Source organism: Lepidochelys olivacea, assembly GCF_965140295.1.
Source record: "Lepidochelys olivacea isolate rLepOli2 genome assembly, chromosome: 10".
Lineage (NCBI taxonomy): Eukaryota > Metazoa > Chordata > Testudines > Cheloniidae > Lepidochelys > Lepidochelys olivacea.
This window is the reverse complement of record NC_140420.1, coordinates 9,742,476-9,764,533: the sequence shown is the minus strand read 5'-3', so window position 1 is coordinate 9,764,533 and position 22,058 is coordinate 9,742,476. Positions and strand designations below refer to the sequence as shown.

Below are 22,058 nucleotides of genomic sequence, written 5' to 3'. Positions count from 1 at the left end.
AGCATCTGGACGACCTAGTTAATATTTCAAATTATTTAGACGCTGTTCATGATCTTTTGCTATGTATATATTTACACAAGGCACACTGATGAATTGGCTATGCGCACCATTGCCACCTACTGGATGGAATCCAACCTGCCTAATTTTTGTGTTACAACTTGTTTTTCAGGGTTTATTAGTTTTGGTTTTCTTTTAACAATTTTTGAGTTCTACGTAGATGTCAAAAAATTAGCTTTGTCTTTGTATATACACGTAGTACTGTTTCAAACAGCACTATATTAAAGCACACTAGAGCACCCTTAGCACACACCAGCAGGGTCTACACAGATCAATTAACGTGCAACACATTACTGTGCTTTAGAAATCATACGGCCGTAGTCCACATTACTGCGCAGTGTAAACAAGCTCTTAGAGATAAGCCTGGGATCAGGAACATCACCTATGTAAACGAACTGCACTGGGAAAGGAGTGAAGTCAACATAAATTGAGTAACTATTTCTGGTATTTTTCTGATGTGTTTTGGATGAATAGTGATTTCATTTATTTTGTACTGGGGGTGTTTTACTGGTGTTTATTGGTTAAAACCAAAACCCCCAATCCCTGGTTATAACCCCTATATGGCTCACTCCTAATGGAGATCTTTCTTTGGCCCAAGTTCTTTTCAGAGCAGGATGACCAGAGCTTTATCCTAGCAGTCACTGTGATGTTTCAAGTGGCTGAAGTGGAGAGCAAAGAGATAATTGCTAAATCCCAGGTGGGACAGATTTGCTACAGTTCTATGCATAATTATATAAAAACATCGCACGTACGCCCTTTGCAAGCCATGAAGTGTTCACACAGGAACATTCAGGCTGTGTGTGGACTGCGAAATGTGCCTTTTTATTCCATGGGCTGGACAGAGTTGCGTAACTCCTGAGCACTGATGCAACTAGGAGATTTATTCTAGATTAGTGACTAGTACGTTCATCTAGATCACGCTCCCTTGCTAGGAACTGGGGTAAGGAACAAATGACTGAAAGTGTCCCATCTGGCAGGGCCCATGGTTACAGTAAGGGGAGGAGACCCAAACCCATTTCCCTTGCAAACAACCACTTGAGTCTCAATTCCACAGCTACTGTGTGCAAAAACCAACCGAAGTCCATAGGAGTTCTGCACACAGAGCAGAATCAGTCATGAGAACGCGGACATTTTTCAGAACGCAAATCAAGTGAAAGTTTGGCAACACATGGGAGCAAATACTCTCCACGCATGCTCTTCAAAGTGGTAAGCTCTCAACTTCGCAGCTGACCTAGCTGTCCCCACCAGGCATCTGCCCAGGCCTTTGGGAAAGGGGGGTGGGGATGGGGAGAGGCACAGAATCTAATATTTGGGGAGGCGAATCCGTGTGGGAATGGTGCCAAGAAGGTGTTGAAGAAGTAGCTGCTCTAAGGGGGTACATGCAGGGCACCATCCCATGACCCACTGTTTCATTTTCTTCACCGCCCACCGTCACCTCTACACCAGGGCCTTATCCAGGCTTCTTTCCTGAAGATCTCCCACTTGATGCAGGTCCACCCATGCAGGACTTTCTAGCAGCCTGTCCACACTGGCGACTTTGCCAGAACTCCCACAAGTGGCAGCCTTGGTAAGAAATTAAGGAAAAAACACTGCTGGAGTGGACAGGATCAAACAGTCTTCAAGCCCAAGTAAGCATGTGTGATTGAAGCCTGGTTCTAACAAGGGCAGGGGATGTTTTCTGCATTGGCTGTTGAACATGGCTAGTTTTTTAGCACAGATCTGCCCTATGAGGTCCCATCTATCCAGACTGTAGAACTGAATGAGGTCAGTGGCCCAGAGATGGCTACTTCACCTTGATCCCCCTTTCCATGCTGCGGCTGCAAAGGCAGTTTCAAAGACAGAGGCATAAGAAGAACCTGGAATCAGTTTGCTACTCACTAGCCACTTGCTGAATTTCCTGAATCACACGTATCGATTCCCCCTCCCTCTAGGCAAAACAAAAACATAACGTCTCGGGCTTTCTACGGCCCCCAGAACAAGGGAGGCGATGGGCGCACAAGGCAGGGAGCCACTCAGGAAGGAGTTCAGGTGACCAGAGCAAATCGCAGTCACTAAGATCTCCCCTCTGCTCTGGCTTTATAAGGGGAATCCATGCACTGGTGGGAAGACACAACGAACACACGCCAGCAAGGTGGCTTCTGGCCCAGGCCAGAACACGGGGCTCACACAGCAAAGAGGGGCTGCGACAGGACCCCTGCTCCAAACGTTCCGAATGTTGGGGTGCTTGAAGCCTGCACCAGGCTCTGAATTTTGCAGATTGGCCCCTATCTTTATAAGAGACCAAGGTAAAACCCAGATCCAAACAACCGCAACGTGTACACAAGACACAAATCCCAACTCTGCCACTTGAGCCCCTCTCTAATGTCTCTAGCGCTTCGGGTAACCCTGAGCATACCCTGTGAGACAGGTGTGCATGATGGTCAGACCCCAGGAGGAGCACCTAGCTCCCAGGCCTGGGAACACAGCACTCAGCCAGGCCTCTCTCTCTCTCTCTCATAGACACACACAGTTGTGGAGGATCCCACTGAACTGCTGGGCACAGCAAGCCTGGTGGTCTGGGAAACATTCCCCTCCTCCCCTTAGCCAGGGATGGAGAAGTCCCAAATCCTGCCCAACCAAGCCAGATCACAGCACAGGGTTACATCGTCACCAGCAGCCAGCGGAAAAAATGGAGAATGAGCACATGATGAGAAAACCCTCTTTGGGAAGGGGGATGCATCCATTGCGCACCTGTACACACACACAGCTTCCCACTGAACCCCCACACCAACCACAAGAGAAGACACAAGTAGGGATCTGGAGGTCAGACGACTGCTTAACACACGTTGCTCCTTTTGCCGGCTGTGGCCTCGGCAAAAGGCACCGGATACCTCGCTGGCCCCTGCACCATGTGGCAAGGCCAGAGGGACAGGCTTTATTGCAACAAGCAACATACAGCTTACCCCAGACACAGGCTTCTGCATGGGAAGGGGGCAACCCATGGCCCTCTCCCCCTGGTGTCAACGGAGCAGAAAGCTTTGCAATCCAGCACAACATCCTGGGCCAACAGACACCTCAACAGTCCCCACAAGCTCTGCCTTGCTGCTCCTCCAGCTGATCGCGCGACCCTAGCCCGTGGCATCAGGGGCACTGCCAGCTTGCACAGGGGCAAAAAGCTATTACTGAGCACCTATGGCCACAAGGTGACCCAACCCCATCTCCCACCTGAACGATGCTCTGAAAGCAACGCTCCCCTCCACCTCGGTAGGAGAGGGGGCAGCCCCAGAAATCAGCCACTGCCATCAGCATTCAGGTTCTCTCTCTCTTTACCTTCATGGGAGTGAGCAGCCCAGAGTTGCACCATCTGTAGGTCGGCGGGGGTGGGTGACCTGAAGGACAGGTCAGAGGGTAAAGGGGTAGGGCTTCCATGGGGCGTGGAGGAGGTCCCTAGTCCGCTGGCCACATACCCACCCAGGAAGGCCTCACCTGAATGGGGGAGGATGGAGAAGAAAGTCAGGGTTAGGTACCAGCTTTAAAGCAGAGGTTCTTCCCAGCTTGCACCCTCCCACTGCCATCTGCCATGCCCCAGTGCCCACTCCCCTATTGCCCATTAGGAGGCCTAATGAGAAAGCCCTGCAAGATGAGCAAGTCTCTGGCTTAGGCGCATGTTCCCACTTGGTTCCCCCTGGCCACAAACCCTTGTGATCTGTAGCGAGAGGGGACACATGGGCCCGTGCAGGGGGAGCAGGGCTGGCATGCAGCAGCTCTCTCGTTCCCATCCCCAGCTCTCGTGCTGATTCCCTGGGCAAGACTGCTGCCCCTCAGTGTCCCTTGCTGTAACACGGCGGCAATGAAATGGACCTGCTGGCGGGGGCGTTGCGAGGATGAGTACGGCTAAGACGTAAACCACGCCAAGAGCGGTTAGCACAGGAACTTGGTGGATGCAGCTGTGTCAGCCCAGCCGAAAAACCTCTTCATCTTTGCTCTGCTTTCTAAACTGCAGGGGGAGGGCTTGGCCCGGGGACTCACCAACGAGAGGAGATGCGACAGATCAGACGATAAAACACAGCCAACCACACAAACCACACACACAACGGGGGCAATGGTTGCTCTTTGCTCTGAGGGACTGGTACGGTGGGGAGGCAGATATGCCCAACCAGACCCAGTTTGGGTTAAAAGTCCCCAGAAGAAAGTCTTCAGAAAGGATCGCCCAAAATCTACGCGGACCCACAGCGAAACAGGAGAAGGGAGTGCGCGTGAGTGAGATCACCGCGTAGCCATTTCCATCAGGACGGGCGGTGAAAGATCCAGCCTGCCCCCTCTGGTCTCATATTTCAAACCCGCTGAGAGCGGAGCAGCCTCTGAGTTTTGTCCTGCAGGCTATTTCCGCCAGCAAATGCAGACCCATCCCTGGACCATTCAGCATAGGGGCTAAGTGAAATGATAGCAGAGGAAAAGAAAACACTTGCAAGCTCTCCCTGTGCTTAGAAGAGGCCAGAGCCTCCCCAGGCGGGCGGCTCCAGTGCCCAAGCCAGACAATGCACCACACGCTGCTGGCATGCGCCCGTATCAGCGGAACTGTGCGCCGCTGGAGCCCAGCACCTTCCAGGAATCGCACACCCGCCGCTGCACAGCTCCCCCCCAAGCAGACAAGGACTGCCGCCCTGGCTCGTAAGGGCCGGCTATCGGAGCATTGTCAGCCAGCTCCCCGCGATAGGAAAAGCTGGTAGATGGCAGAAAGACTGAACAAGACCTTTAAAAAAAAAAAGGCACCTACCCGGAGATAAACCTAGAGGCAGATGTGAGAGAAACCGGGCATCACTGAGGGTCACTCATCCCCACCACTCAAGGCAATCAAGCCTGTTGGCCCCGCGCTCCGTTCCATGCAGGCTCCTTGCTCGTGACCCAAACCACAACCGTTACAAGGCCATGCCAGGCAAAAGCAGGACTCAGGACGCACGACCCACGGCCCATGAGATCTGGCGCAGGACGGGGCTCCTGGAACCAGCTGGGAGGCAGCAGGCTAGCCTAGATATCCCTGGTCTCGACGGGGCAGCGGGGACAGAGCCAGCCACAGAGCCAGCACAGGGAACCCACAGATGGAACAGCTCATGCACAGAGAGGGTGTGGGGAGACACCACCATGTGCTGCAGCGATCCCTTCCCCTCAGAAGCCACAGACTCTTCGCCGGAAGCTCGGTGGCCTCCGAGGCTGTGCAGGAGATTAAGTAACTTTCCCCCCACTCCACACATGTGCACAGATGCCGCCGGTTGGCCAGTTATGGGGTTTCTGCCTCTTATGAAATAGTGCTAACGGCCGATGCTGTGCTGGCCTCTTGAGCAGCTCTTCTGATGGATGGACGTGTTGGCAGGAAGTGGGGAGATCAGAGAGAGAAGTGGCGCAGGCCCAAGCCAAGGTCCTGCAAGGAGCAGATGTGCCCGTGCCCTCTCCCCTGGATCGCTGTAAACAGCAACTGGGATGTGAGATGGTGACACAAACAGCTCACTTGGCTGGACAACCAGTTAAACATTAAAAAGCTCCATTTCCCAGCCGAGGAAGAAAGAGAGAGGAATCCCAAGTGCACTAAATACGCAGCCTCGGAGTCCGGGCCGCAAGGTGTACTAAAGGCCAGGGGTTGTCTCATGCCTGCACCACCACCTGGACAATGAGCCAGGAGTGGTGCTGGGCTCTAGAACTCATTACCTGCAGTCACCTGCCAACCTAGTGTCCTGCACCACTTGCATTTCCGGTCTCACGCTCGGACTTAGCAAGGGACCAGGCAGGTGTCTCTTATCCCCCGAACCATCAAGGCTACTGGGACTCACACTTAGCACAATTTGGATCCAGCTCCCAACACCCCATGGTTTGGGGAGATGGGGAGGGTTCAGATACCTGAAAGTTGCGTTCAGACCCATCTCTTGTTATGAGCTAATAGAAAAGGATCCATCCACCTTCTACAAACTTCCTGCCGTTACGTGTCGAAAGATTCTGCATCAAAGGGGATCACAGAGGACTCTAGGATCAACATGCGGGAGCACTGCATGGGGATCCGGCATTAGCAGACCCTCATTCCAGTCTGCCACCTCAACATTTCCAGAGAGCTGTTCTTCTCCAGGTTTGCAGACTCCAGATTTTCTCTCACAGAAAATGGTGGTTTCCATGTACAGTGCAAAAGGACAGCTCAGGCCACCTGGAGCCAACCGACCCAGCTCAGGGGGGCTGTTTGACATTTCCACCTCCATCGTCTCTCACAGTGATAAAAGCCTGGGATGGATAATGGGGGAGCAGATGCCAGAGCGTGTCCTGAGAGCATGGAGACATGAACAGGGAAATATACAGCCCTGTAGTTAGCCAGCATTCAGAGCTGCAGCAAAAGACAATCTGAGGCTCCGCCAAACTGCAGAAAATATAGCACTAATCTATCAGCAAATACACATCCATAATTCATACCCCCTGCCCGTGCATGCAGAGTGCAGAGCCCGCAGCTCTTGGGCCAGGCGGTGATAAGGATAGAGCATTCCTTATACACTCTAGTATAAACCCCTCCCTTCCCAACTTGGAACATGCTCCTCGATGAAATGCCTCCCCGCTTCGGGCCCCCTGGCAAAGTAGCTCGCACACGTTCAGTATTTTTACGGAGAGTCTAGTGCCTATAAGGAAGGGAGGCCCAGAGAGAGCCACACACGGCAGCAGCTGCGGCTGTGCAAAGGGAATGTGGGCATACTTCGATCCAGACCCACAACGCCCCTGGCTCTGCTACCCCCTCCAGGGCAGAGACTGCAAGTTGTACCACCAGATAGGAGAACTGTAGGGATGCGACAAGCATCTTCTAGGGACAAGCAGGGGTTTCAGCCAAAGGTCTAGAGAATGGCAGCCTGCAGGTGGAGTTCCCTCTAAGCTGCAACAGCCTATTAAACACCACGCAAGCGCTCAAGGCTGCTGCAAGGAGAGATGCCTCTCCTGCAGCCCAGGACCTTCCGCAGCTGCAGGAGAGGTGCCTCTTCCCACCAGCCCCAGACCTGCCACAGCCAGGAGAGAGATGCCTCTCCCCGCGAGCCCCAGCCCATCCCAGCCCCGGACCTACCACGGCCAGGAGAGAGGTGCCTCTCCCCTCTGGGCCCCAGCCCATCCCAGCCCCAGACCTGCTGCGGTTGGGGGAGAGGTGCCTTTCCCACCCCAGCCCAGGTGCTGCTGTAGGGAGAGAGAGCTGGGGGGGGGGAGCCCTCTCCCCACACCATTGCTCTGGAGCAGCCTGCACCCCAAACCCCTTATCCCCAGCTCCACCCCAGAGCCCGTACCCCTAGCCGGAGCCCTCACACCCCAACCCTCTGCCCCAGCCCTGAGTCCCGTCCACACTCCAAACCCCTCCACCTCACCCCCTCCACGTGAATTTTGTGATGTGCACCAAACTGGAGGCAATGTGTCACACATCACCTCCATATTGGTGCACATCACAAAATTTATTCCGCACATGCGTGCGTGGGAAAAATTAGAGGGAACCCTGCCCCCAGGCTTTCATTTTATACCCCCCCTGCTCCCAGACACACAAATCTGACTTGGTCTAAACTGAAACCAATTAAAGAGAAAGAAAGAGAGAGAGAGAGATCTAGGCTGAGATTGCCAAAGGAGCCTAAAGCAGTTGGGTGCCTAATTCCCTTACGCTCCTTTGGAAATCCCAGACTTAGCCTGCATTTCCAAATTGAGCCCCTTTAGGAAGCAAACAGACACAGCATGTTGGCTGGACCCCAATCTCCTTCAAAGATCCAGGGAAAAACGTGGAATAGAAAGAACCCTTCCTGGTCATTTCTCCTGGAGACCCAAACCTAGAGACTAGAACTGAATCTACCTACCCATAGCCAACAGCTGCTTAGGAGGAAGGTGTTGTGGCTAAAGAAGAGACCTGGGAGTCAAGAGACCTGGGTTCTAGTCCTGGCTCTGCCGTTGTGTTCTCTTAGGCAAGTGCTTTGGTCGTAATAACACTTCCCTTAGAGTATGAATCCATCAGTGTTGGTAATGCTCTGAACTCACAGAAGTGTAGAACTGGAAGGGACTTCAATAGGTCATCTAGTCCAGTCCCCTGCACTTGAGACAGGACTAACTGATAACTAAACCTCTCCTGACAGGTGTCTGTCTAACCTGTCCTTAAAAAGCTTCCAATGATGGAGATTCCACAACCTCCCTAGGCAATTTATTCCAGTGCTTAACCACCCTGACAGATAGGAAGTTTTTCTTAATGTCCAACCTAAACTGCCCTTGCTGCAATTTAAGGCCGTTGCTTCTTATTTGATCCTCAGACTTTAATAAGAACTATTTTTCTCCCTCCTCCTTGTAACAACCTTTTATGTACTTGAAAACTGTTATCATGTCCCCCCTCAGTCTTCTCTTCTCTAGACTAAACAAACCCAGTTTTTTCAATCTTGCCTCACAGGTCATGTTTTCTAGACCTTTAATCATTTTTGTTGCTCTTCTCTCGACTTTCTCCAATTTGTCCCCATCTTCCCTGAAACATGGAGCCCAGAACTGGACACAGTTCTCCAGTTGAGGCCTAATCAGCGCAAATGGATTCCTTGGATGATAGTATGGAAGCTTATTGTTACTTCACTGGCTGCCAGCCACCCATCTGACACCCATCTCTGAAGTGTCACACCCACCCCAATGTGCCCTTTTCCTCCCAAGCACTTGGGTTAACCCACCAGTCTGTTTCCGTCCTCAGGATGAGCCAGGCGAGTAGGGTTGGGCTGGAAGCAGAAAGGAAGCAGCAAGCTTATTTCTGACCCTGGCAGGCTCCACATGGGACAAAAACACGTTACACTCATAGCCTGAAATCCAGCCTCCCAACTGGCAGGCCCAGCAGAAGAGCACGTACAGGCCAATAACGGAACCCACAAAAAAAATTGCAGAGAGAGCAAGAGCCCCAGCGAGAGACACTCCAGAAATGGGCAGCTGAGCAATTAGCATGTCCATAGATCACTTTACAGAAAAGAAAAGGAGGACTTGTGGCACCTCAGAGACTAACAAATTTATCTGAGCATAAGCTTTCGTGAGCTACAGCTCACTTCATCGGATGCATTCAGTGGAAAATATAGTGGAAATTCCACTGAAAGCTTATGCTCTAATAAATTGGTTAGTCTCTAAGGTGCCACAAGTCCTCCTGTTCTTTTTGCGAATACAGACTAACACGGCTGCTATTCTGAAACCTGGCATTTTATAGAAAAGCAGATTCTTCAGGCAGATTACCTAATAGAAACCATCTCCCCTTCCCTGTATCTGCTCTGGGATACACAAGCCAGTGTATGCAAGCCAGCAGCACTGCAGAGCTCAAAACAGCAGCTACTTCACACGCCCACCCACCGTAATGGCTGCAAACAGCTGAGAGACAGATTGCAGGACAGTGTAAATCTTTGCCACCTCCTCCTTTGTCTCTCGGGTCAGTTCTAGTTATACTTTAGGTGCCGAGGCTGTTTGACTCAGTGCCATATACAAGGCAACGAGTGATACACGGGTGCCAGCACATTCAAGGCTGAACTAAACCCTGTCTCATCAGCTCATTGCTAGTGACTGCTCCTGTATCCTTTGCACTTTGGTACCAGTCTACCTCCATATAGCTATTCTAATAGCTCCTGCCATAGACCTTCCTTAGAAGCACCCCAAGTTCACCAACCTTTGCATGCCAAAGTCCCCCCTAAAGTCATCCGACACTGCCTTATTATCAGCCCATGTCCCATGGCTAATGATGGCTTCAAAGAGCCAATTTGTGGCATTGATCCTGCATATCCCCTGGAGCATAGCGAAAGTTTCAATCACAGCCCCTTGACAGGTAGCCAGGAGACCAATTTAACTCAATGTTTCATCTTCCGGGGGCTCTGGAAACTGCCGAGATCTTCCTGACATAAACGAACTGCGTGGCTGAGCAGGCGGTCTCACATTCTTAGTCTTTGGTGCTTCAAGTCCCTTTGCCGCCAAATCCCCACCTGACGAGCTGGTGCAAGTTAACAGCCCTGCATGGACTCCTGCCTCAAATACACTAGGGAGTCTGGACCCAGACCATTAAAAAAATTCATCTTGCTCAGTACTGACTATTGTTTTCACCTGCTCTGGTATGGAAAGAGCAAGTCCCTTAGTCAATGGGTAGAGAGGTGGCTTTGTTACCCAGCATGCTCTGCAAGTGACTTCTGCATCAGTTATCCCTTGCTGAATGCTATGCAGTGACTTCGTACAACACTCTCACTCCGTGACCCACCGCAGATATCCCTGAGCCTCGGACGCCCAGTCTAGGGAAAGGCAGAGGGGGATTCCATGGACAACAAAATCAGAGTTTTGTGACATAAAAGTTCCAGCCTTCTCGCCCCACAACTGACACAGCTAATGAGACTCCCGTGATATTTTGCTGGTTCCCGGGAGGGAGGGGAAGCAAGACACACCCAGCGACACTGAGGAGGAGGAGAGGAAGAATGATCAGGTGGGTAGGAGTGCTAGCCCAAGACCTGGGTTCAGTTCCCCACATGCGTATTAGCCAGTTTCTTGGAGTGATAGTCCCATTTTACAGATGCAGAAACAGAACACAAGCGGTTAAGAGTCTGATTTTCACAAGTGCGGAGCACCCTAGCTGAAGAAGTCAGGCCTTGCCCAAGGTCCCATAGGGAAGCCCATGGCAGAATTGGGACTACAACCCAGCTCTTCCAAGGCCTGAGCTTTCCCCAGCAGACTATTGCTCCCCTAAAAGGAAAGAGTTGATTAGCATAAAGAAGGGAAACTAACAAGCAAGAAGCCAGCTGTGAGGCCTGGGCCAAGAAAAGGGTCCTTGGGGGGAACGTGAGGACAGGAGCAAACGAGGAGAGGGAGGAGAAGAGAAAGCAGCCAAGCCAGGCATCAACATGTGCTTCTCAGGCAGGATGGAACTGGGACCTCACATTCCATGGCCTTGGTGAAGGCCTCATTGAGCAACAGGAAATTAAAAACAGCTGAACCAGCCTCCCTGCAATCTGTGGAGGGCTTTTGTACCTTCCAACTCACCACCACTTCCCCATTCTTTAGTTCTCCATTCTGCCCGCAGCCAGCCGTTTGGACACAGGTCAAGGAAAGAGAGGACTGGGGCAGGCTCAGTGTGTGTCTGTCAGTGCCTGCATCTGCACTGAGACCTTGCAAGCTAGAAACACTCAGCTGCCTCTTCTTGCTCAGTGGCCCATTTACCTGCATTGCCAAGAAATCTGTTTGGTATTGGATGGCTTTCCCTGAGCCGCTCCGGATTTACAACACTCTCAGTCTGACTTGTATCCTGCTCCTGCCTTTCTGTAGGGAAGCAAGAGTTTTAACTAATGTCCCAAGGCTCATCCCCCGACCTAGCCTTCCTGCCTCAGTTTCCCAGTTTACTCCACACACAGTGGGAGCTGCTAGTATCTCACACCAGCTGTGAGCCAATTCCCTAGCCTCTCTTTGGCCCAAAAAGAGGAATTTGGGCATAATTCTAAGGCTAGAAATCTGCATTGCTGAGGGGCACCCTGCCCCCCTTTTGGGAGCCGTGAAATAAGCAGCAAAGGCTTCAGTTTAGTATGACAGAATTTCCCGGCTGCTATCCCCCAACTCTCTTTCCAAACCACAAAGTGGCTGACAAAGCCAGCATCTGAAGGATGCTTTGTTGCTTTGATTGATCAGATTCCTTTTGCCTATGATGCTCATGAAGCCAACAATGGCATCATCCTTAGCAGCTAACAGCCAATCCCATGGAGGCACTTCAGGAGCAGCAGAGGAGGGAGAGAGAACCAGGCCACTGATTAATGCCCATTGCTGACAGAGGCACAAGACTTATGCCAACCGACAGAGCCCAGTGATTGTAAAGTGACTCCTCCTTCAAAAACACTCCCTTTCCCTATGGCAAACAATCAGCGGCTTGAACTGTTTCTCCTCATCCCTGCAGCTTTGCTAGACTAAAAACCCCAACAAAGCCAGTTTGCCAGCCAGGACCCTCTAAGCAAAGCCTGCTGTGGATGACTGCAGTAGAAATCTTATTCCAAAGTCCCGGGATCAGAGGGTTTACTTTAAAAATTCACCCCTTGGCTCCAGAATCTCAGCTTTTTGTCTTTTTTTTTTTTTTTTTTTTTTTTTGGAGGGAGGACGGGGGAAAGGAAGAGTGGCTAGTCCTTATGGTTTTGAAAAAAACCTTGAATATGTGAAACATGGTTAAGTGAGGTCTCCTGAGTGTCAGGGTCCTCCTTAAAAAGACAAACCACAGACACAAACAACGTTGAGCTTCAACTCTGTCTCCTTTGTTTACCAGGGACCACACTGCCTGGAACTCTATGCAGCATGGAGGCATCTAGTGGCGGAATCGTATACTGCGCTGAGTGTGCAAACAGCCTGACACAATAGCTCAAAGAGGTGTGAACCACCCACATTCATTTCAGCTGGGTGTTAATTATAAAATATAAAGATGACAATGTCATTGTCAACAAGTGACTATCTCACTGCTGATCATTTTAGCAAAATCACCTAGTTAGGACTTGTCTATTCATGCAATTTAATCCCATACAAAGTAGGGTATGAACTTAAAGCAGATAAACTATTCCTGATTAACTACATGTGTTGATGCTCTTATTCTGGAATAACTCCAGGTGTAGACAGGCCCTAAAAGCATTTAGCTCACAATCCCAATTCATCTACAAAACTTTCCCAAGTGCCCAATGGTCTCCCATCTCAGAGCTCAAACTTCCAGCTTCTCCCCTGGCAACTTCACAGTTCAGTTTAAATAGCCTGGGGGGCTACTGAGCTGACTGCATTCTTCAATCTCCTATTTAATTCAACAAGAACTTCTATTTTAAATTAATCCTAACTGCCCCAGAATTTCCACCAGAGTGATGCAGAATCAAGGGGCCTTGCCTGGAATTTAGGTCCAGCCCGCCTCAGCCTTGCTCTGAAAAACCACAGAGGGGTGCGCAAGGACACACACCAACAGCAAGCAAGATTTTTTTTATATTAGATCCGTCCTTAAATAGGACTTCAAATGCAAAACGCCATACATCAAATAACATTTATTCCCTCCTTAGCGCCAAAGGTTCCATGTGCTAAGAGATGCATCTAGCGCAGACAATAAAAAATAAATTAAAGTCACAACCACTACACCAGATGTCACTGACCCCAGGGAACGCTGCTGGAACACTGAACCAGCTAATCGTTGTTCAAATGCATTCCTTTTCTTTCATACATGCCATGATTCTCAAAGATTTGATGGGACTGTTGGGGCCTGGAAGGGAAAGCCTTTATGTGCTGAATGTTCTTTGCTGAACATCTTTCTAGCCAAGTGCATAGTGAGGGATGGAATTTTTAAAGATTCATTTAAGGACACATGGAATAGATATTAGTGACAACTCTCTGCAAGTATCTGGAGAACAGAAACCTTCCAAGGGAGAAGAGAATTTTGAGAATGGTCCTAGACCTAATGGGATAAAATTAAGGCAATTCACATTTTAGTCGGAATATTGTTGTTCCAATTCCTGACACTAGTGTCACCTTTCTGCCAAGCCGTAGCATATGTGCAAGGCCTTGCAGGTTGGCTTCCCAACTGGATAAGAAATCAAGGAAGTGGAGCCTGATTATATTTTAAGTGTAACTTGTTTTATTTGTATATACACACAAAAATACACCAGTCCTGGAACAGAGGAGGTCAAACAGCATGCAGGGCAATCTCTTCTCCCAGGAATTTCAGCCTAGCACCAATGCCCAAATTCTCAGAGAGCAAATCAGCCTCAAGAATTGACTCTAATCAGAGCTAAAGGCAAAGAGCAAAGCTCTTCTGCTGGTCTCACTGCTCCCATGCCATGGGCCACTGCATTTACACAGCACTTTGCATAACAAAATGTAACACCATAACCATGTCTTCCCAAGACTGAACATATTTTTGCTCAGACACAGAAAAAAAGACACCTTAGAAAACCATGTGTAACAGTACCACCTATTGACACCTACCAGAACAATATATTCAATGAGAATCCTGCACTAGCAGGAAGATTTAGGCAGAGAGGACCTAACTGATCTTTTCCATCTCTCTAATCTGAATTTCTGTGATCTATTGTTTTTATCCTCTGGTGCCTTCTTCCCTCTGCTGAGGCTGCAGTAACAATTGGCCAACAAACCCTATTTTCAGAACTAAGCAGACCCTGATGGTGAGTGGACATGAAAGTAAACCAAACAGCTGTGCATGGGATTTACCTTTTGAGATGATTCTTCAGCAGATCCCCTTTAAAGATACTGGCCATGTGCCTCAGAGAGTACATCTTAAAAGGGGATTATTATTATTATTTGTATTACATAGAGCCTAGAAGCCCTAGTCACAGACCAGGACCCCACTGTGCTTGGCACTGTACAGACACAGAACAAAAAGCTAGTCCCTGCCTCAAGAACCTTTAATTCCTAGCTTGGTACAATGCTTTTTGTCAGCAGATTTCACAATGGTTTACAAAGAAAGCCAGTGTCACTATCCCTATGTTACAGATGGGGAAACTGAGGCACAGAGCAGGGAGGTGACTTGCCTGAGGTCACTCAGCAGGCTCAGCTGGGAACAGAACCCTGGTCTCCTGAGTCTCCCCCAATGCTCTACCCATTAGACCATGCTACCATACAAGTATCTAGACAGGTAGAGATCTCCTACTTATGCTGACACCACTATCTATATGTCTGCAGCATCACCAAAAAATTAACATTTTTTTAAAACCTGCCTGTTATTTCCTGCTCACCCAAAGGTAAAGCCTGCCCTTTCTCTACACCCTCAGAGGGCCCAAAGGTAGTGGAATCCATGCTTGCAGTTGACAACAGGTTTGAGGAAGAGTCACAGCTTCTAGGTGCCCAAGCCCTGGGAGGTTCACTGCATACCCCCAGAGTCAGGTTTGGGGGGCAGCCCCAGGAATCTGTTGTCATGCAGGTTCACCTACCATTTTCCCAGCAGAGCAGTGCCCTCTGCAGCATCAAGGCTAACGCAGCTGCTTCGGAATAGCTTTGCTGATTGGAGGAGGGAGTGGGACCGGGGGGGCAATCTGGCCGACAATGGGAAAATGCATCTTGTAAGAAACAAGTTAACAGATATGGATATGAACCACAGCAAGGGCCTGTGGGTTAACCAGGGCCAGCTTCTGTCCACACTAAGGGCCAAGTGCTAGTTGACCTCACACTAGTTAACATATTTTCTAGAACAATTCATTTTCCAGGCCAAGAACAGCTATACATGTGAATTCATTTGTCCCCAGCCTTTGCCATGCCATCTACTCCAGCGTGGCTTGGTGGCAGTGGGTGATTCGGCCTAACATGTATTAGAATAATCATTCATGCTAATCAATAATCACCAGTCACGTTTATTATAGTAGTGCCTAAGGACCAGCGCTGTTCAAACACATAGCTCCTGCCCCGATGAGCTTTCAACCTGAATGGACCAGCTAGACACCAGGGCTAGCCTGTGTCCGCATTGCTAGGAAGGGCTAGAGCACCACCAGCAGGGTGAACAGGGTGATCAACAAATGGCACGTTAGTTCCACGATTTTTTTTTTTTAATCAAAATTGCAAAGAGACCGGAAAAAAAGCCCATGGCACCGAATTCATTTGATTGTTCAGAGCCCTGTCCACCCACTTAATGTGCAGCTGAAGTAGGCTACCCCTGCGCCCAAACTATGTGATAACGTCCCTTTCATTAAAAAGGGAGCACCACCTTAGCCACCTTTTCTCAGCAAAGGCTACACACATTTGGGGTGTGTTTATTATGGGGTGGCACAGGTGTTGGTCCCAAGATCACCTGTGCCAAGTTTCTGGCAGCAACAGCCTTCAGAGAGCAAATTAAATCAGCCTTCAGAGACTGAATCCAGCCTTCCCAGAGTCATTAGCCATGCCCTGAGGGGAACACAGGCTATTTTCAGACATGATGACTTAAGACCAGGTCACCAGCAGGTTAAATTAAACTATGCAGCATTATCTTCCTCCCCTCCCATTGAGAAATTAAATACTCCTGCCTGATGGGCACTAGCCAACCCTGAGTACTCACAACAGGGTGCTTGAAAGGAAAACGGAGGAGGCAGCTGAGCTTGGAAAGGTAAATACCATCTGCCCTCTCTTCCCTTTCTGCTGCAGTTCTTTGAACAAGGCCATATCTGCAGTGAATTATGGGAGAGCTCTCCCCTTTTCTTGCTTTGTAATATATTCCCAAGTAATCGTATCACTCTGCTCTTTGTTCCATCCGTCAACCTTTCATCTGTCATGGTCTACTCGGGCCCTGATCCTGCAAACTTGATGTACTCAGGTGATGCTGCATTTGAGAGGCTTGTTTTCACTGAAGAGTCAACTTGGGCATTGCTCCTACCCCACTCCCATCCGCACACAAAATCCTCTCCCTCATATGTGGTGGGGCTTTACACCCAGGCCAGCTGGCCCATGCTGGGGCACAGGCTAGAGTCCAAGAGCTGCTTACGCTTGGGCTGGAAACCCATCCACTTTGCAATGCGGACACAGGCTACGCCAGTGGTTCTCAACCAGCAGTACATGTACCCCGGGGGCTCCATCAACTCATCTAGATATTTGCCGAGTTTTACAACAAGCTACAAAAAAAGCACTAGCGAAGTCAGTACAAACTAAATTTCATACAGACAATGACTTGCTTGTACTGCTCTATATACTATACACTGAAATGTAAGTACAATATGGATATTCCAACTGATGTATTTTATTATATGGTAAAAAATGAGAAAGTGAGCAATTTTTCAGTAATGCTGGGCTGTGACACTTTTTGTATTTTTAGGTCTGATTTTGTAAGCAAGTAGTTTTTAAATGAGGTGAAAATTGGAGGTATGCAAGACAAATCAGACTCCTGAAAAGGGGTACAGTAGTCTGGAAAGGTTGAGAGCCACTGGGCTACGCCACTCAAGCGATGATCTTCAGTTCCTTCCCACAATTTCCCGCCGTCCCATCACCAGAAGAACAGACAAGTTCTCCCACAATTCATCGAGAAAGAATCGGAGAATGGCTCAGCTTACTGCAGAGATAGGAACCATGGGATATGCCTCCATGGGACACACCGGAGCGTGTACAGCACCAGTGTAGACGCAGCTGAGTGGGAGCAAACAGAGCTTTGCAATGTGGTTGTTCAGACCCGGTCTAGGCCAGCCCGAGCTTCAATCAGCAGAGTTCCCTCTGCACTGAGGACACACCCACAGAGGTGCAGGGTCCAACAGTTCCTTTGACCTAAGCTCTTAGTGGAAAGGACTGTGTCTTCAGACCCCTCTGCGAGTCACCTAGCTCACCGGCTCGGAGTATATAGATAGCATCTAAACCCACAACAGTGAAAATAGCCAGCATGGCCCAGGATGGGAGATACTTTTCTGCATCTTCTCCATTGAGGTTTCCTGTCCTCCCGCGGGCAAGGAACTTTCACTATGCAAACTAGCCTGCTTACTGGGGCTGCAACAAAACATACCAACAACAACTGGCACCAGAAGGTGCCATCCCTTCCTCCCCCTAGCAGGTTTTAGGTCTCCATTATTGTACATAGCCAAAACAACAAACATGCAACCCCAATCATTAAAATTAGGTTAGAAGGTGGCAGCTGGATCTGGATTTGTTTTGACTCCAAGGATCATGCCAAAAGAACAACAAAAAAGGAGAAGCCAGACAGAGCTGGCATGAGCAGCTATGAGTCAAAGTTACAGTAGACGTGGCTTTCTCAACTGCTTATTTTTAAACCCGCTGTCTAAGCTTTCAGAGGAATAGTATCTAGCTCTGATATTGGGCTTTTCAACGGCAGATCTCAGAGCGTTTTACAACGGAAATCAGCATAATTTTACATTTGGGGAAACGGAGGCACGGGGAAAGAAAGACCTTAAAAACCTCTCCTTCCTTAGAGGTTTTTACGGTCAGGCTTGACAAAGCCCTGGCTGGGATGATTTAGTTGGGGATTGGTCCTGCTTTGAGCAGGGGGTTGGACTAGATGACTGAGGTCCCTCCCAACCCTGATATTCTATTATTCTATGGAAGAGACTTGGCTAAGGTCATCCAGCCAGTCAGGGCAGAGATGGGAACAGAACCCAAATGTCTCCTGAGTCCTGGTCCCCCAATATCCAAGATTCCCCGATTATCAGAAATCCCCTTCCTAATGAGCTGCCAGTTTGACTCCTTAGCATATTTGCTGTTAACTGCGATTCTCAGGCACTTTAAATGGGGCGGTGGGGTGGGGAGTCTTATATTTAAGTTGGGTTTCAGAGTAGCAGCTGTGTTAGTCTGTATCCGCAAAAAGAAAAGGAGTACTTGGGGCACCTTAGAGACTAACAAATTTATTTGAGCATAAGCTTTCATGAGCTACAGATTTAAGTTGTGAAACTTTCAATTTCCTCATGGCAGAGAAGACACAGGAGATGTGGCTGTCAGGAACCTCTGCAAAGACTTGGGAGTCAGTGGGGCTACTCACAGTGCATGAAGTCAAGCATGTGCATCAGTCTTTGCAGGATCAGGGCCCCACAGCCCATTGAAATCAATGGGTGTCTTTGGATCTGGCCCACAAAGGAGGCCCCCCACCACCCACCCATTGAGGGCCCCAGACCATAGACAGACCCCAGTGGCACACACCTCAGAACTCAGAGAGATAGCAAAACTGAACAAGAGGACTGCAGAAGAGAAGACCTCTGCAAAGTTTCTCATAGGTCAGGGGCAGGCAAACTTTTTGGCCTGAGGGCCACATCGGGTTTCGGAAACTGTACGGAGGGCCAGTTAGGGGAGGCTGTGCCAGGCTGTGCTCCCGCCCCCTATCCACCCTCCCTTGCTTCTCACCCCCTGAGCCCCCCCCCGTGACTCTTGCCCCATCCAACCCCCCCCCGTTCTCTGACGGCCCCCCCCAGGACCCCTGCCCCATCCACACACACCCTGCTCCCTGTTCCTGGAACCCCTGCCCCTGACTGCCCCATCCAACCCCCACTCCTTCCTGACTGCCCCCTGGGACCCCTGCCCCCATTCAAACCCCCCGCCCCGTTCCCCGCCCTCTGACCACCCCGACCCCATCCACGCCCCCGCCCCCTGCCCACCACCCCGAACTCCCGTGCCCACTATCCAACCCCCCCTGCTCCCTGCCCCCTGACCGCACAGCGCAGAGCACTGGTGGCTGGCAGCACTACTGCTGCGCTGCCCAGAGCATCATGCCGGTGTAGTGTAGTAAACTGCTCCCCGTAACTGCTACCAGTAGCACATTCCTACGCGGGCCGTAGTTTGCCCACCTCTGTCGTAGGTGGAAGCTGCTCCAACCTTCTTAAGAGCTTTTAAATTCATTTGGACTTCTGCAAGCCATTTCTCTCCTGTAGTAATGACACCGAGTGCTCAAACCATAGACTAATGACTCAGGGAAAGCCTAGTTCTGAAACCAAACACACCAGGCTGAAGCATTCCATGAGAGGGAGAAGGGTGGCCAAGTGGTTAAGGTCCTAAGCTGGAGTCAGGAGATCCAGGTCCCATTCCCCCACATGACCACAGACTTCCCATAGGAGCTGGAGCAAGCCACACCATGCCTCAGTTTCCCACCTGTAATTAGGAACAGGAGTACCTCCCTACATCACACTAACGACCGTGAGGCACTCAGACACTGTGGTAATAAAGGGCTTGCGAGTAGTTTTAATACCAGCCTACCCAAAAAAGCTGGAACCACAGTTTTGTGTAGCAAGAGGGGGTGGAAGAATATTAATAGCTATATGCAGTGGGTCAGCACAGCCCGTCCCCTACTGAGCTGGGCTGACTAAACTCCCCTCTAGACGATGGCACAACATGGACTCGTTGGAGCCAAGTGTCTGAATTGCTTTTTCCTCCCATAAACTAGCCTAACTCCAGTGTCACTTAAAATGGGACACAGTTACACGGACTATCACTACCCCTTCAAGAGCATCCAGATGAGGAGTTTGTACTGGTTTAAAGAGCTAGATTTCTAAACTGATTTAAACTGGTTGTCTACACTAGGCAAGGCCAAGATTCCACCATCTCCCAGCTCTGTACTGTCCCCTTCAAAACATCTGAATAAGGCAAAATACCACATGCCTTCATAATTTCATTGGGACTGCTCACACGAGTAAGGTGTGTGGTATTTGGCCACTAGCTCATGCAAATTGTCCTCCTTCATGCTTTTCTATCTCCTCTCATCTTGGCTTCCCTCACTTCCTCCTTTACAGTCTTCCTAATTTCCAACACTTAAAATCACAGAAGCCAGAGAGAACAGAAGCCACGCAGTGTTCATTCTCCCGCCGATGTTCCGTACATTGCTTTGTCCTCTTCATATAGGACGTCTGCAACTGAAGTGGGCTTCCACCACTTCTCCTGTGAGACTAGTCAACAGCCTATGGACTTGTCTACATTAGGGATTTCTGTGCCAATATAGGATACAAACTCCAGTGTAAACGCTCTATACAGGTGTAAAGCATGGCCTTATGCTGATGTGTTTTACCCTGGTCCTGAAATATACAGAGATCTATACCAGGGACTAAGAAAAGGAGGACTTGTGGCACCTTAGAGACTAACCAATTTATTTGAGCATAAGCTTTCGTGAGCTACAGCTCACTTCATCGGATGCATACTGTGGAAAGTGTAGAAGACATTATATACACAGAGACCATGAAACAATACCTCCTCTCACCCTTCATGGTCTCTGTGTATATAATGTCTTCTACAGTTTCCACAGTATGCATCCGATGAAGTGAGCTGTAGCTCACGAAAGCTTATGCTCAAATAAATTGGTTAGTCTCTAAGGTGCCACAAGTACTCCTTTTCTTTTTGCGAATACAGACTAACACGGCTGTTACTCTGATACCAGGGACTGATATTGTCCCTAATTTAGGCAAACCAGAATAGACCGTGACACCTTTAAGGTATCTTCCCTGGTATTTGCCCATAATAATTCTCCTCTTAATCTCAACCCACTTATTCTTTGAACCATTCTGAACATTCCTCTGTCCTTGGGCACCTACCCCTCTAAATACTAAAGTTGCAATCCCAACAGATGTTTTTTTTTCCGCTAAACTATTCAGATTTTAGTCCTCTAATCTTTCCTCCTTAGTCAAGCTGTCCTTCCCATTTGTTCTTTTTTGTTGCAGGGATGGAGGTACACAGAAAGCCATATGCAATTCTCGATGCTGTCTCACCAGGATGGTTTCAAGAGGCACTACCTACCTCTCTGGTTTGTGTTGGAGGCCTCTCTATTTACGGTTCACTAGCATCCCATTTCTCTTGTGGCACTACGCCTTTGTGTGTTTCTTGCTCCCACTGATTCTGTGTTTTGGATTGTTCTCTCCCTCCCCAGATTGAGTACCATGAGTTTTTCAACAGGTTGAATCTCACCATATTATCTTCTGCCCATGGGCCATAACACGCCATCCATTTGTAAACAGAAAGTCCCATTAACAACAATGGCATGACCAGACCCCACAATTCTAGCCCTTTTCATTCCCGCCCCAACCCCGTCTTCAGTGGGGTTCACAACACCTTCCAGTGAGTGCCATCAGCTCTCCCTGTCCTCTCAAACTCCACCACCCCATCCTTCCTTGTCTCGTCACTCTGGGCAGCAGAACCTTTCCTCCTGCTACCAGCATCATCTGCATTTCCATCCCTGCTTCTCTTTACACCTTGTTTCTACCACCTGCCCTGGCATTCCAAACCATCCTTTTAATGAATTAAACACACTACACGCTCCGTCTCCATTTGCGCTCATGCTCAACCATTCTGCTTGAAACTTCACCCCATATCAAGGATGCCCAGTAGTTGCCTCCCCTAAAAAGTAGCCCTTTGCTAACATCTCCCTGCCATTAGAAAGATGGCATAACTGGAAACAGCCATGTTTTTACTACTGGCAAAAAAAAAATCAAAACAAGTGCTTTCTAGTCGCTGATCAAAGGAGATAAAAGCATACGCAAATGTTATGGTTGTGTGCATTAAATACATATTCAAATTAAAACACAGCCCTTGGGCTCTTGACAAATTGCCAGCGCAACCCCTGACGTTGCAAAGTTCAGCCACCCAACTACAGATGCTAC

General features: G+C 49.4%; 1 protein-coding gene across 9 annotated transcripts in view; it reads right to left on the bottom strand.

Annotated features, from left to right (window-relative positions):
- TNRC18 (trinucleotide repeat containing 18) overlaps positions 1–22,058 on the bottom strand; it is an 89,605-nt gene that overhangs the window by 55,480 nt on the left and 12,067 nt on the right. For 6 of the 9 annotated variants that reach the window (XM_084642062.1, XM_084642059.1, XM_084642060.1 and 3 more), the window contains one exon: positions 3,367–3,522. The exons of the other annotated variants lie outside the window; for them this stretch is intronic. In XM_084642062.1, coding sequence (XP_084498188.1) covers positions 3,367–3,522 — 156 coding nt within the window. The remainder of the gene's footprint in view (positions 1–3,366; positions 3,523–22,058) is intronic. 9 annotated transcript variants of the gene reach the window in all.